The sequence below is a fragment of the Puma concolor genome, chromosome B4, assembly GCF_028749965.1.
Source record: "Puma concolor isolate L17-30 chromosome B4, mPumCon1.1.hap2, whole genome shotgun sequence".
In the NCBI taxonomy this organism is placed as follows: Eukaryota; Metazoa; Chordata; class Mammalia; order Carnivora; family Felidae; genus Puma; species Puma concolor.
In genome coordinates, this window is record NC_141673.1 from 63,900,864 (window position 1) to 63,917,190 (window position 16,327).

The 16,327-nt window shown below is 52.4% G+C and overlaps 1 protein-coding gene across 1 annotated transcript; it reads left to right on the forward strand.

The window, feature by feature from the left end:
• The first annotated feature begins 1,480 nt into the window (after nucleotides 1-1,480).
• Nucleotides 1,481-15,782, forward strand: LOC112867738 (keratin, type II cytoskeletal 5-like). Its single transcript, XM_025930737.2, has 9 exons — nucleotides 1,481-2,110; nucleotides 3,901-4,109; nucleotides 6,834-6,894; nucleotides 7,969-8,064; nucleotides 10,115-10,279; nucleotides 11,054-11,179; nucleotides 11,854-12,074; nucleotides 12,637-12,671; nucleotides 13,951-15,782. The coding sequence occupies exons 1-9, from the start codon at nucleotides 1,631-1,633 to the stop codon at nucleotides 14,151-14,153; spliced, it is 1,596 nt and encodes a 531-aa protein (XP_025786522.1). The 5' UTR covers nucleotides 1,481-1,630; the 3' UTR covers nucleotides 14,154-15,782.
• Nucleotides 15,783-16,327: the final 545 nt, after the last annotated feature.

A 16,327-nucleotide genomic window follows, 5' to 3' on the forward strand; every position in this document is an offset into this window, starting at 1 on the left:
AATGGGGATGCAGTCCCCAGTGCACATCAGACCCTCCCCATTTCCCTCAGAACGGAGAATGCTGGACTCGGGAGATGGGAGGGATGGAGGGGGCACCAACTGCTGGCTAGACTCCTTCCTGGTCTTTCTGCCCATTTCCTCTGGCCTCATGCTGGGATGCCTTCCTTGAGAAGCCCAAGCCCCTGGGCAGAAGCTGTGTCCATCCTCCCTACTCTGTATGTCATTCAAGGCGATACCATCCCCTCCCAAAACCAGACTGTTTTCTGAGGACACTGACGTAGGGTGGGCGGCCCAGCCCTCCTCCAGCAAAGGGGCTGATTGTTCCCTGACAGCTTCAAACTTGCAGACCTGAGCAGAGAAATAACAGGCCAGGAGAGGAGTTAAAAGTCAGCCCTGGGGGCAATGCTTTCACCAAGCAGGGGAGCCATTTAGGCCCATAATTGCAGGCAGCAGTGAGACATCCAGGATGTCTAACCCACATTCCTGAGTTTAGTCTGCTGAACCCCTCCCATAAGGCCTGAGCCCGGCATCACCCAGACTAGGGACAGCCCATGTGGGCTCAGAGGAAGTGGGCTCCAGGCTCAGGACCACGCTAAGGACTGGTGGGAGCTAGGAACTGAGAGTCTGAACCACAATCAATGAGGGTGCTGTGCAAGAAGCTAAGTGGCAGGGGGGAGAGGCCATGAACCAAGACAAGAGAAGACGAATCTAAAACCAGGGGCTAAAATCAGGAAGGGCTGGGAGGGATGGCAGGAAGAAGAGAAATGACTCTGAGGGCAATTGTTAAATGTCCCTGGTCCTCACGGACGAGAGAAGACGAGGGGACAGGAATGTGGCAAGAAATCCTGTGCCTGCCACCCTCAGATAAGCCATCTCTCTTCCACCAGTGTCAGGTGCAAAGATCCAGAGTAACCTGCTGTCAGACCACTGCGCCCTAACATCGGCTCAGCAGGCATGAGCCACGTGACCTCAGCCAAGTTTCTCAATGACTCTATGCCTCAGTAGCTTCATGAGCAAAACAAGAATAATAACGGCTACCCCTGGTGCTGCATGGTGATTAAATGAGAAGACAGGTGTAAAGCAGCCACCTCTAGCAGCTGCTCAATACACATTGGCAATTATTATTGTCATCCACACTCACAAGGTTATTATGAGAATCAAGTGACATAACACTGGCAATAACCAACCACATGGCCTGGCACAAATGGAATCCTCAGTAAAGGAGGTTTCTTTTCCTTTCCCGGTGACAGGAAGGGCCTAATCAAGTTCAGAGTCTAAGACCTGGGAATCCAAAGAGAGGAGCAGCTGGGAAAGAGTGGGAGTGTCTGTAGCGTGAGCCTGAGAACCTGGGTGGGTGGGGGGCTCGGGACCTGGTCCTGAGCAGGACCTGGACCAGGCCTGGTCCTGCCCTGGGTAGGGTGTTCCCCATGATGATTAGGGGGCAGGAAGATGGGCTGTGACCAGACATGCCATTGAGATGAACTCAACAGAGTGGTCTTTGATGTTCTCCGGCCAAGCCCAGTTCTCGAAAGGCATAAAAGTGAAGGAGAGCCTGGGACAGCTAGACTTGGAAGGCTCCTCGTTCCTTTGATACTTTCGCTCCTCTGCCTCTTTGGCACCAGCTCCCACCATGACCCAACGATCTTCTGTCACCATCAAGTCAGGAGGCACTCGGAACTTCAGTGCTTCCTCGGCCAGCCTCCTCCCAGGCTGCCGGCCCAGCTTCAGCTCTGTCTCCGTCTCCCAGGGTGGAAAGAGCTTTGGGGGTGGCTTTGGGGGTGGCTTCGGGACCAGGAGCCTCCACAACTTTGGAGGCAGCAAGAGAATCTCCATCAGTGGAGGCTACCGCTCCAACCGGGCCAGCGGTGGGGGCGCTGGCTATGGGCTGGGTCTCGGAGGCATGGGCTACAGGGTTGGGGGAGCCTTCGGTGGGTATGGATTTGGAGCTGGGATGATGCCTGGCTCTGGGGGCATCCAGGAGGTCACCGTCAACCAAAGCCTCCTGACCCCCCTCCACCTGGAGATAGATCCCTCTCTCCAGCGGGTACGAAAGGAGGAGAGGGAACAGATCAAGACCCTCAACAACAAGTTTGCCTCCTTCATTGACAAGGTGAGAGGCAAGTGGTCCCCACTGGGAAAGTTGCTGGTGCCCAGGGTATGTGTCCTTTCTGTGCTTTTCTGAGGTCTACTGTGACTTGCCCAGGACCTGTGATCCTGGGGGCTGGGGAGACTGCCGGCCAGATGAAGGAGGGAGTGATTTCCCACCCTGTTGCGGTGGAAGCAGAAAAATGTTCATCTCTACACTCTAGAGCTGTCTGACCTACTGCAAGGACATTGTTCTTTTGATGGATAATGAATGTGTACTTGGCTTAAAATTAGACAGCAAAAATGGATCGTTTTGAAGGGAAAAGGACAAAGGAAAGAAAGGTTATGAGTTCAGTTCATGGAAGTGGGCTGGGGTCACTTCATCCTGTGCAGTTAATAGAGGCAGTTCCTCCTGTGGTGGCCTCCCTGGTGATTTGGGTATGTCTGTGACTGGCGAGGGGCCGGCTTTCCCACTTTTCTTCCGGTGAGAGCTAAGCTGTGATGTCAGCCCTGAGTGCACCCTGCTGGATGCCTGGACTCTTAGGGGTTTCCCCATGTCCAGGGAAAGAAGCTATTTTGTTTTGCACCACCACCGGTTTACATCTGAGCTGGTTGCTTTTGTTTGGGAAGAAGCTGTTCAAGGGTCTGGAAAGAAGAGTGCCAGACTCTTCCAGCCCAGGCTCTACTGCCTAACTTCTTGGGCCTTGGTTGGGTTGGACAGACAGACTCCAAGGTGACTGTGCAGGTCTAACAGGCTATGAAATGCTTCATCATATGGTCCCATATCTAACCAAAGGGACTGTTGAAGCAGTGCTTCTTGAGTTTTATCACCCATGCCAGCCCACTTGGCCTGGGGTTTGTACCAACAGATGTGAGATTTCCAGGAGGCCGGCTCTGAGGGGAACCGTGGGCCCTCCTTTTCTTGGTTTATCTGGAGGATAGTGGAGAAAAGGGGATGTGCTATGGAGGGACTTGGAGTCAGGATTGCCCTCCGGCCTGTGACAAAGGAAGAGAAAGGTGGGAAGGGGGAGTAGGGTGTTTGTTAGAGGCTCTCTGTAGGCACACTGCCATCTTCTCTGTTTGGGAGGCTCCTCTGTTCCTTCATTCTGAGACTGAGTGTCATTCCAGCTGCTCCCAAAGGAAGGACTTTGTTTAGCGAGAAAGTATTCACATATTCACAGGACTGCCTCCCAGACAAAGGAGCAGATGAGTGCAACTTAAGAAAACCAAATAAGTAGCACAAGACCACAAGGGACCTGGGTGCAGAGGGAGCTTGGCAAGGCCACACAGTTGGCTGTCGACATGGCTGGGATTGTGCCCAGTTCCCCTCAACGCGACGTTAGAGTGACCCATTTCAGCATTCTTGGACTGTATGGGCAACTGAGTTCAGATTCTAGATCTAGAGAAATCACGTAAGAAAGGAAGTGGACAGATTACATTTTCTGCCAAGAACCTCCTGCCCATTTAAGGGGAATCAAAATCCCACCCAGGAACATGGTGGTGGAGTGTTCTTTCCTTCAGCTACCACACATCAGCATGATTTGGTGTATATGGATGATTTCTAGCCTCTCTGGTCCTGGTCTTACTTCTCCCATCTCCAAACCAAGCCACCACCTGCCTCCCAGGCCATTGCACCAACATTTGGGTGGCTCTTGACATTCCAGGCTCCTTCCAGGATGAAGAAGAGGAGCCTGCTACCTGGACTCCAAGGTCTTTCAGGGCCTCTCTGCACTGTTGGGGGGTCCTGTAGCCCAGAGCCCTCTGGGGAAGCTGCACAGGGCAGCCCTCACAGTTTCTCTCCTCTGGCTGGGACAGGTGCGGTTCCTGGAGCAGCAGAACAAGGTCCTGGAGACCAAATGGAGCCTCCTGCAGGAGCATAAAACCACCAGGGCCAATATCGAGCCCATGTTTGAAGCCTACATCAGCAACCTGAGGCGGCAGCTGGACTGCCTGGGTGGAGAGCGGGCACGGCTAGAGACGGAGCTCAAGAACATGCAGGACGTGGTGGAAGACTTCAAGAACAAGTGAGTGGACCCTCCACCAGCTTCTGGGAGGTCCCTGCCCTGAGGCTCCTGGGAGGCCCTGCTCTCTAGAAGTGTCCAGTCCAGCGGAGAAAGGGGACACAGGCTCAGGGCAGTGAGATGGAATCAGAAAAAGCAAGGGGACCCTGTGGTCAAGATTGTTGAGGCTCTGGGGAGGGGTGGGGCTATAGAGGGTGGTAACTGACATGATCACAAACAGCAGGATTTGAACAACAATCTGGTAAAGTGTGCAGACAGGAAAGTAAGGCTCTGAGATAGCAACTATTTTATCCAATGTGATACAAGGGGCAACTCATGAGTTAGGACTGAAACCTCTAGAATCTCACCATCACATTTGTTCCACTCAGTCCCACGGCTAATTTGCACAATGTTTGGGCATCCACCCCAACCCTGGCCAAGGCCAGGATCAAAGCAAGAGGAGACCTATCTTCTGCCTCCTCCACGGAACCACACACACACACACACACACACACACACACACACCACTAAACGTGATGGCATGTTCATGCCTGTACATTCAAGCAGCTCCTTATTTTTATTGATTTCATTTATTTCTGATGTTCTTGGTCCAAACAAAATAAGTAATTTCGTAAGCAGTTTTGGTTATGCTTTGAATAATGTAATGAGAGTTCAGGTCTGAACTGAGTTGAAATGGTAGCCACTACCCGCATGCAGCTATTTTAATTTAAATTAATTAAAATTAAATAAAATTTGAATTTAGCTCCTCAGTCACACTAGCCACATCTCAAGTGCTCAGTTGCCACACATGGCTAACGGGCCCCATAGCCGATGCAGATATAGAGCATCTCTATTGTCGCAGAAAGTTCTACTGGACAACACTATAGACTCTAGAGTCAGTGGATTTAGAATCTTGGCTCAACTGCTTACTAACTGAATGATCTCAGACTCTCTGAACCCAGGTCCTTTGTCTGTTAAAGGGGATATTAATAGTGCCCACCTCATAGGGATTGAGAATATTATATCAAAACTTGCATATGAAATACTTGGTAGGGTGACCAGTGCCTGGCACATAGTAAGTGTTAACTATTTTTATTATAGAGATGATTAGGTATGTAATGATGCAGACATAGGCAAGAGAAACAATTGCAGATGGCTAATTTATAACATGTATGCAAACACGAGGTAACCGTGTTTCAGTCCAAGAAGGCTTCCCAGAGGAGGAGATAGAAAGGTGGAGAAGGAAAGAGACACAGGGGAGAACTACTGGGGCGGGCGGGCTGGGGATCTGTTGAAGAGCATGCTCCCGGCTGATGGACAGCCATGTTCCTGTGGCAGGTATCTAAGAGGCCTATGAAGGGAGAGTGACTGTGAGCTGGAAAACACAGAAAACAAGGACAGTTGCATGGAGTTAGGTGAAGAAAACATGTTCAGGAGCACCTGGGTGGCTCAGTCGGTTGGGCAACTGACCTCAGCTCAGGTCATGATCTCACAGTTTGTGGGCTGGAGCCCCACGTCGGGCTCTGTGCTGACAGCTCAGAACCTGGAGACTGCTTTGGATTCTGTGTCTCCCTCTCTGCCCCTCCCCTGCTCGTTCTCTGTCTCTCAAAAATAAGTGTTAAAAAATTAAAAAAAAAAAGAAAACATGTTCAGATTTAATTAAAAGGCAGCACAAGGAAGCAATAAGGGAAACCACAAACAGTTCTCCCAGAGGACTTGGGAGAAGGCATAGTATTGGAAATTCAATGGCAGGAAAGAGCTTCCCTCAGATCCTACTGGACAGCTGAGGCAACATCAAAGTGGGGAGATTCTGGTTATATACATAAGGCAGGATAGTGCTTGGTGATTTTAAAAAAATAAGGACAAGCCATTCAAAGATGAGAAAAAGCCTCTGAGAGGTTAAGTGACCTGCCCCTGGTGACTCAGCTGGTAGGTGGAGGAGATAAAGCCCCAACCCCAGCTGCCCAGAGCTGCTAAAAAGGGTGGGGTTCACTGATGCTCAGGAGGGTTGGGAGGAAAAGGATCACCTAGAGCAGAAGGGGAGCTTCCTTCCCAGAGGCCAGTGTCCCCTAGGGGGCGGGGCGAGTGGGGCTGCTCTCGAGGGCCAAACTGAAGAATGAGAAACCTGGGCAGCTGCTGGTGGGAGGGACTGCTTCCTCTCCATGGTTCAGTGCAACTAAGAACAGAGCGGCAAGGCCACATGAGGGCAACACAGGCCGCAGGAGCCAGCCAAGGCCTGGGACTGTCTGCCCTGGGTCAGACCATCCTCTCTGTTCTTCTCTTCTGTTTGGCTTGGGGCGATACCAAGGGGGTGAAAAAGGAGGCATGCTGGCCCCTTTATGCAGCCTCAGCCCTCTAAAGATCAGAGCCCTGAGAAATGCAATCTCAGGAGGAATGAGGGGGGTGACTTTGCTTCATTGTTGTTTTGGGTTTGAGTTTTGTTTGGGCAGAGGTGGTTGTGTGATTGATTTGGGATGGGAGTGGGGCATGTGTAACAGGGGAGCTATGCTCCAGTAGCACGTTCTCCATGTCCGTTCTGGAGACCCACACTATCTACCCACCTACAGCCCCCACTGTTTGACCTCACTCGCAGAACCCTGCTCCTAACACCAATCCACTTTTTTAAAATTGATTTATAATTAGCATACAATATTCTATTAGTTTCAGGTATACAACATGTTAATTCCATATTTTTATATGTTACAAAATGGTCACCGTTGACAACCCACTTCTTGATCCTTCCCGCAGGTACGAAGAAGAAATCAACAGGCGCACGGTAGCAGAGAACGAGTTTGTGGTGCTCAAGAAGGTAAGGGGACAGGGTTTCTCCCTCCTGACGCTGAAGCCCAGGTAGCCCCTTCTGGGAGTGACAGCTGACACTGAAGCCAGTGGCCTTACAAGTTTTAATCCGTGCAACTAATTTTGAGGCAGGTTTTACTTCATTTTTTAATGTTTTTTAAAGAGAGGGAGAGATTGTGTGTGGTGTGCACACTCATGGTTGCGTGTGCACGCATGTGCACGTGTGGGTGAGGGAGAGGCAGAGAGAAAGGGAGAGAGAATCTCAAACAGGCTCCATGCTGTCAGCGCAGAGCCAGATGTAGGGATCAATCCGACCAACTGTGAGATCATGACCCGAGCCAAAATTAAGAGCCAGACCCTTAACCAACTGAGCCACCCAGGGGCCCCAAAGCAGGTCTTACTTTAGAAGTGAGAAAACTCAGGCTCAGGCAGGTTAAGTAAATTGCCCAAGTTTACCCAGATCATCAGCAGTGAGTCAGGATCTGGGACTCCAAAGTCCCAGCTGTAAATCATGACACCAGCTCCTCCCCATGTGGAGTCCCTGTGGGGAGAAACAAGCAAAATGGACCCTGTGCTGAGCTGAGTCTCCAGGACATCAAGTCAGGCTCAGGAGGACAGGGGCAGGACAGGGATCAGCTCCATGGAGTTATGGATCTTTCTGCTCAGCGGGGGCAGGAAGAGGGAAGGGATACCAGCCAGAGCGGGGAGAATGGAGCAGCGGTGTGTAAGGTGCAGGGAGCTGCTGAGAGTGTGAGGAAGGGGGGAGGCCACGGAAGGTGTGGGGAGAGGCTGAGAGAGCCCAGAGGCAGCAGAGGCCCAAGGAGCCAGGATGGGGTTGACCTGATCACATGCAGGTGACAAAAGATATCTGTTCATGTGGCACCAGCTGATGAGTGAGTGGGCATTCCCCAAGAGCCCTGGTCCCCACAGAGTATGGGCCCTCCTGCAAGTTCCACTCCATATCCTGGAACAAAGAAACACCCTCATCCCCGGGAGATGAACTTCTCCAGCCTAACTCCCAGTCAGAGAGGCTGGCTGACCCACAAAGGATGGGATTCAGAGTGACAGCATGTTCTGTGCCCAGGACGTGGATGCTGCCTACATGAACAAGGTGGAGTTGGAGGCCAAGGTGGATGCCTTAATGGATGAAATCAACTTCCTGAGAGCTTTCTATGATGCGGTAAGCAGTGCCAGGTGCTCTCCCCACAAGCGTTGGAGGCTGGGGTCCTGGGCTGGGCACAGAGACTGACAACTCCTTCCTTCATCTTCTCTCTGCCCTCCACCCCATCCCTGGGCTGGAATTCATGGAACAGATGCTGCCTTCCCTACTAAGGAACAAAATGAGGTTCCCTAGGGCAGCTGGGGGCTCAGATGAGGTGAGAAATTCCACCTTGACCATTTGGACCAAACATGTCTGTTGGTCAGACAAAAAAAATCCCTATCATTGAATTATACGTGATTTCCACAGACATATCTGAGCAGCCAGGCTCACCCAGTCCAGCTCAGACTTATCAGCTACTCTTCCTAGAGAGGCTGTAGGGTGATGCAATTTCACAAACCAGGTCGCAATTAATGAGCCCTTGGGTGCTTCTAGAAGCACACAGCACAACTGCCTGGTTCTTCTGAAGACACATGTTGTCATGCACTGCTGTATGCCAGATACTGTTCTAGGGGCTACAGGGGCAGTGCTGAGCAGACACAACAAGGCGCCTACATTTTTGGAGCTTCTGTTACAGTAAGAGAGACAGGCAGCACAGAGAGGATCGAAAACTATACCATTTAAGGCATAGCAGGGGCAATGGAAAGAAACAACAAGGAACCGTAGCAGGTAGGAGGTGGGTGATAGTTGAAGAGAAACTGAAGAACTGAGGATCAGAGAATGCCAAGAGGAGGCCATGGTGGTTGGAGGAGAGTGAGTGAGGTAGAGTGGTAGAGATGGGGTCAGTGATGTCAAGGCAGGGGTGCAGGGTGCATTGTGTGCCTCCAAGTGGGCCTGGTAAGGACCCGTGATATGCCTGTGCATTGCATATGTTTGGTGCCCAGCAGAAGTTGGTCATGTTCTGGGAGCAGAAGCATGGGCTCCATGTAGTTGGACAGGCTCAATGACCACCCTGCAGCCCACATAAGGCACAAAGGCATCATTTTTCTCTTTTTTGTACTCACTTCAATGCTGACAGCTGCAAGCATGTGGGCTGAGACCCCCTGAGCTAGGTCAGCTATCAGAAAACTACTTGGGAAAAGCAGATTGTGAAACAACAATGAAGTAATAATTTCTTAAAGCAGGAAATACATGAGCGGGGAGAAGGGAGCAGCGGCGCTGTTTAATAAACAAAGGAAAGGAATAGTTTCACTTAGATTTCTGCTTTGGACCGATGACTCTCAGGTTTCAAAGTGTGTCAGAATCTTCTAGACATCTTGTTAAAACACCAGTTCTGATTCAGTAAGTCTAGGGTGGGACCCAAAATGTTGCACTTCGAGCAAGTTCCCAGGTGATGCTGCTGCTGCTGCTGCTGCTGCTGCTGCTGCTGCTGCTGGTCTGAGGATCCCATTTTGGGAACCACCACCTTAGATGATCCTGGAAAGTGATCATTAACAAACTGATTGTGGTTTACCTTTTCAAAAATCGTGTTATGTGGATATGAGTTGATTTAATCCTCATGGAAAGCATATGAAGCAATTCTAGGATGAGCCCCTCTGAGACTCAGAGAAGCCATCTAACCTGCTTGGCAGACCTGAGACTCGAATGTATTGTTCCGGTGCCCTTTCAGCTGTCTCGAGCTGATTTCCATTTCCCATCCCTGAAGGGAGGAAGGAGCCAAGTTGGGAAACAGGATTGAGATGCAGCAGAGTTTCTGGCTCCTCCTGACTCAGTGTTCTGTCATGAGAGGATTTCTTTTTCTGGTGTGAAAGGCTGTGTTTTCTCAGAACATGAGACATCCTGGCACTGACAGGTCACAGCAAGGTGCACTCCCTTGATAGTGGGAGTGACTTCTGGAGGATGTTGGCTAGAGTTACTGTGAGGCTGCTCTCTGCCTGCAGATGAGGTGATGATAAGGCTATGGCATAAACTCAGCCATCTTCCTAATGTGCCTCCCATCCCTTCGGGCCTAAACAAGGTGCTGCACCCCAACAGTGCAAGTGAGGTCCTTGATGCCGGGGTCTGTTCCCCTGGCCACCATCTCCCAACACACACACCCTGCTTCAGCTCTTTATTTTGGCCCCCAACACAGGAACTGGCTCAGCTTCAGGCCCAGATCTCAGAAACCTCCGTGGTGCTGTCCATGGACAACAACCGCAAGCTGGACCTAGACAGCATCATCTCTGAGGTCAAGGCCCAGTATGAGGACATCGCCAACCGCAGCCGGGCCGAGGCCGAGTCCTGGTACCAGATCAAGGTGAAGGGTCAAGGCCAAGTCCATGAAATAATCTTAGAGAACTGGGATTTCAAAGGCGAATTAGGTCAACAGCCTTGTCCTCTCAGGTGTCCCAGTCTGATGGGGTCAAAGGGATATGCGTTCAGCCTGGGGCTGTCCCTCCATCGGGAGCACCCCTTGGGCAGCACTGTCAGGACCTGAGGGAACAGCCAGATGCAGGCAGGAGGCGGTCAGTCCTCTGCCAGGGAGGAGGATAGACACACCTCCAATGCCCTGTGGAGGACAGCAAGGGACAGCTGGGTGGTACCACCCATCAGTGCCAGCAGGAGCAAGACAGGCAAGGTGGGAACAAGAGCAAGGCCTAGTCTCCTGGATCCAGAGAAGAGAGGTTCAGCTGGCAGTGGCTGAGGGACTGGGAGCAAAGGCTGGACATGGGCTACACAATAAGATCTTCCAGGTTAGAGCTGGGTGGGGGTCACAAATGTGAAAAAAGCTTTAAAATCAGAGAGTGACACGCACGCCTGTATGCTGCTGAGTTTCTGAGGATAAGACCCCTGATGTGGAGGGACTTCCAGGCACAGACAGGAAGGGTCCAGCTGTGGGCTGGAGCCCGCGGACATGGAGAGTGAAGGGCAGAGCCAAGAGACCATGCAGATGGAATTAGATGGAAAGTAGCAGTGGGGGCAAAGGGAGGCACCGCCAAGCAGCGCGCTGGAAGCCTGTTGGGCCCTGAGAAGCCACGGCCATCCTTTCTCTGGCCTGACGGCCCCTGCCTCTTGACTCCCCTGCCCCCAGTACGAGGAGCTGCAGCGGTCTGCGGGCCGCCACGGGGATGACCTCCGCACCACCAAGATGGAGATCTCCGAGCTGAACCGTGTGATGCAGAGGCTGCGCTCTGAGATTGATAACCTGAAGAAACAGGTAAAGCTGAGCTCCCAGAGGACAGTCTATCCATGTACCTGCCCGCCGGCCGACCTGGGCCTGGTCCCAATTCAGCCCATGCACAGAGAAGCCTCCCCAGATACGTGACTGGCCAGGAATGTAACTGTGCAGTCTTCCGCCACTCCAGGGACATTGGGCCCCCCTCTAGGGAAGAGTCTGTCCTCTGGGGGCATACAAGACAAAACTATCCAGAGAAGTGTGGCATTGGAAAGGACCCCCCCCCAAATCATTTTATCCATTATAGCTAAGTCTCAGATTATCCAAGGAGGACAGAGATTGCTCTCATTTTTATTTTTTATTTTAATTTTTTAATGTTTATTTATTTTTGAAAGAGAGAGATAGAGCATGAGTGGGGGAGGGGAAGAGAGAGAGAGAGAGACACAGAATCCAAAGCAGGTTCCAGGCTCTGAGCTGTCAGTACAGAGCCCAACACGGGGCTCGAACTCACAAACCACAAGATCATGATCTGAGCCAAAGTCGGATGCTCAACCGACTGAGCCACCCAGATGCCCCAATTGTTTTTAAAGATGATGAGGCTCCCACCTCCTTTGCATGAAATCCATTTCAGGAAATCCTCCCATATTTTTAACCTAAAACACACATCTTACTGCACTGTCTGTGGGCGAGCTCACAAACCCGTGTGCTCCTGGCAGTGTACCACACTCCAGAACGCAATCGCTGATGCCGAGCAGCGCGGGGAGCTGGCCCTCAAGGACGCCAAGCACAAGCTGGCCGAGCTGGAGGATGCCCTTCAAAAGGCCAAGCAGGACATGGCCCGGCAGCTGCGGGAGTACCAGGAGCTCATGAACGTCAAGCTGGCCCTGGACATCGAGATCGCCACCTACCGCAAGCTGCTGGAGGGCGAGGAGTGCAGGTGAGAGGCTCAAACAGATGCCACTAGGGCAACAAACACCACAGACACCAAGAGCCCTACAGTGTCGGCCCCAGACAGAAAGTACAAGGGCAGAAACGAGGTTAAAACGCAGCTGCTCCCCAGAGGCACCCTGCAGTCTCAGCCATTCCTATAGTTCCTTTTGGACCCACGGCAGAGGGTCAAGGAGACAGGTGTCGGGGAGAGGTGGCCCACGACTACCTAGAAGGCCATAAGCAGAGCCGTTCCAGCCCACACCCATGACAAATGACGCCACACAGTCGTTGAACCTCAGGGGCTCTGTGTTTGCCCAGAGATACCTACAATCTGACTGCCCCTTTCTAGTGAACACATGTCCTTCCCCATTTCTCTATGCACTTTCCCTTGGTCTGTCTTCTAGATTTCCCTCACGGATTCATATTAGCTAGATGAACAAAAGGCTTGCTAAGCACAGGGCCTGGCATACAGAAAGCACTCCGTGCTGACAGCTAGAAATGCAAAGAGCCCAGGGCTCATCAGCTTCTCAGCAAATTAAAATGTCTCTCTCTCTTCCCCCCTGCAACAGACTCACTGGGGAAGGTGTCGGACCTGTGAACATCTGTAAGTAAATGTCTTGGGATAATAGAAAAGTGGGAGTCAAAACAGAAAGCAATAGCATCACTACCAGGGATTTGGTGATAGATGTGGGCAGGGATGCCTTTAAGACCCTCTCAAGGGCTCTGTGAAGACCCCTTTCTCCTTTGGCCTTTCCTTTCTGGGGGGTCAAGAGAGACCTGTGGTGATACCTCACCCCCCAGGGCCTGTCCCAGGGTGGTCACGTGTCCACAGGAAGGACTCTACTGTGGTCTCAGAGGACCTGAGCTACAGGACAGGACAGACAACTCGCAGAGTGATGGCTTAGCGAGTTCTGGCAGGAAATCAAACGCGCCCAGCTAACAAGAGGCTACCAAGCTGGTTAAATGGAAGGAGGCATATCTAGAATTGAAGAAAATTCACCAAACAAGTAGAGCAGTGACTGACCCGGCTCGGCCTCGGCTCGCAGAGGGGAGAGCAGGAAGAATCATCTCACGGAATAGTCCAGCAGGATGAGGGGACATTCAGGGAGCACTGAGTCCTGGGCACGAGAATTAGAGTCTCCTTGGGCCCCGTGTGGCTCAGACCACCAAGGGAGGCCAGAAAGCCAGGCTGGGGAGAGCTCAAACCCAGCTGATAACAGGGACGGGTTTGCTTCACCTGGAGAAATGGACACACAGAGGGGAGGTCAAAGAGGCATCTTCAAATGTTTGACAGGCGGTGGGGAGCCACATCCCAAGGTAGTGAGCTCCCCATCACTGAACATATTTGAGCAGGTACTACAAACCATTGACTTTCAGTGATGTGGCATAGGTGATTCCAACTGGGGGAGGTTCATCTGGATGGCCTTTGGGCCTGTTCCAGTGGGGAGCTTAGGATCCCGCCTAGGAGAGGAGAACTCGTGCTCCATCCAATAGGAGAGGCCCATGGAGAGGAGGAAGAAGCACAGAGCAGGTGTGACCCTGGGCAGGCTGCCTGATGTCTCTGTGCCTCCGTTTTTCCTCTGTGGCACGGAGGCGATGGGAGTAATAGTGTCCTCTCGGGCACGTTGAGATCAACGTGCTCACAGCTGTGAAGGTGCTCTGAAAACTGCGCAGTCCCTCAATTGGAATGCTCAGTGTGGAGCAGTGTGTGACGGGGACAGCGAGTCCGTGCCCACCCTCTCTGACCCCTGCCCCGGGTCCGAGGAGATTCCTGTTCCCTAAGAAAGCACCGCAGGAGGGAGCCCACCTGGGCTGAGAGCCAGGGAGGGGATCTTGGGGACTCGGAGGAGAGTGCCAGCGTGCCCTGTGCCTTCTCTCCACAGCCGTGGTCTCCTCCACCGGAGGCACAGGCTACAGTGCAGGTGGCGGTGGCCTCTGTGTGGCCGGAGGCGGCTACAGCAGCAGCCTGGGCTACGGCGGGGGCGGCGGCTTTAGCTCCACCAGTGGCCGCAGCATGAGTGGCAGCAGCTCCAGCATGCGTATCATCTCCAAGACGTCATCCACCAAGAAGAGTTACAGGAGCTAAAGGGCCCCGCCAGCCTCGGCTGCCCCCTCAAGGTCCCCAATGCCCAACCCTAAGGCCTGCCGCTTTGCTGATGCTCCATGCACACAATCAACAGCCAGAGGCGAGGGGAGTGGTCTGTGAGTTCTAAGGTCACCTTGCCCATCCCTCTGTCTCAAGGAGGTACCCCCCTTGCTCCTCATCCCAGAGCCCTCCAAAGTCCCCAGGCATCCAATCCAACTAACGCTGACTCAACTGCTCTGTGCCAAGACCCAGGCTAGGACTTTGCCCGTCGGTGGCTTCCAGAGCAAGGGTGAAGAAGTAGGGTCTTCCTCTCCCCATCCGAGCCGAGTCCACTGCACCCATACTCCTTTATGGGGGAGGGGTGAGCTTAGGATTGACCTTGGTACCCCCAAAGAAGTTGAGTGTAATCTCGGCCAGAGTTCACACGTGTGTGCTCTCTCACTGCACACAGAACCATCTCCTACATGCCCCCCTCACACCAGGGAATGTTGCCAAACTGGCCGGCATATTGTGTCCTCACCTCCTGCCTTCTTGTCCCCACCCAGCCACCAGCCACTTCCCCTGACAACTCCCACCACCAGAATATTGGAATAAGAAATCAACACCACACAAAACATTACCAACTCAATTATTCATGCTAGAATAGAATAATTTTATCAAGAACCCAAAAGTTCTCCATGGCCTAGGACTATGTTCCATGATCGTTCATAGCCAAACGCCTTCCAATCAGCCTCATTGAAGCCAATATTAGAATTACTGCCCCACACAGAACCGCCCTGCTGCTGAGTGGGAGGGAGGCAGGCTCACGCCAGGCTGTGGGAAGGCAGCGAGGCAGAAGGTGCACCAGGTAAGGGAGTCCAGTTGGCCTGTGTTAGAACTGCCCTGGGAGAATCCCCCTGCAGAATAATCCTCCGGGCTCAGGAGTCTTTCTCCATCCTCTGTGGTAGCCATGTCCCTTTTCTGGAAAGTTCTCTTTCCTGCTTACTTTTCTCTTTCCACCTTCTCATCCACCCTCCCTCCTTATTCTCCTCCTCCTCCCCCACCATATGTGATTCCTCTCCCGATCCCTCCTCTCCGCCCCTTTATTTCTTTTCTCCCTCTCCCATTCATCCGTTTGGCAATAGATCTCCTGCTCCCTCCTTCCTGACCTTTCTTTCTCTATCTCCCTGTCTCTGAAATATCTACAGTGTGGATTTTCCTGTCCCCAGCCTTGGCTACAACCACAACTCTTAAGGCAATCCACCAAACCCCCTGCCCCACAGGGAAGACCTAAGAGGGCAGACACGGGAGAGGGGCAGTCCTCCCCCTGTGTCTTTCCTCGCTCTCAGAGGATGCTTGCTCGGCCTGTGAAGGAAGCAGAGGTAGGGGAACAGTGGAAGAGGGGAGCCACGTAGGCACAGAGATCTTTCCCTACTTGAGGAACTGTGAGCCTTCCCAATACCTGCCACGTATTCAAGACCAAAATGCATTCCAAAAGCAGGCAGGGACTGGCTGCCAGCTGTAGACATGAAGACAGGAGAGAAAAAAGTCACCCCGCTCTGATGGTCTCAAACCCTTCTGAACTGCCTGCTCCTCATGCCTGCCTATTTCCTAAAATCGCTTCAATAAAGTGTCACCGAGCTCTCTAGGTCTTGGTGGAGTCTGCGTCCTATCTCACATTCTGGACAACATTGGACCTGGTGTTATCCTGGAGCACTTGCCTTCCACCCACACAAATCCAGGGAAGCATCCTACTCTCTGTTCCCAAGCTCTAGTCCTGGGCTCCAGGGAACCCAATGCATCACGGCAACATACTCTGGTCTACCTAGGGATGGAGGGGGAAGGCTCTCCAGTCTGGCTTCTTGGTGTCTCCAGCACTGTCTCCTGGGCCCACCTCTGGGACTCTTACCGGAGGGTGGAATGGGAATCCCCTTTTTCTGACATCATGCAACAAGACCCACCCCACCCCACCTCTGCCTCCCACCATTGCCCACAGCCCCTTGTTATACCCCTGACATCCCCAAGCCCTGCTTGCCCTCCCCAGCACTCTAGGACCCAAAGTTAAGACTATGAAAAAAGGAACTGTGTGAAATGTCACAGTTAAACCAAAACTGTGGGGTCCCAATCTCCTAATTTACAGGTGGAACCAAGAAGTCATAAGCATATTGGCAGGAGCCTCCATTCTTTTTTTAAAT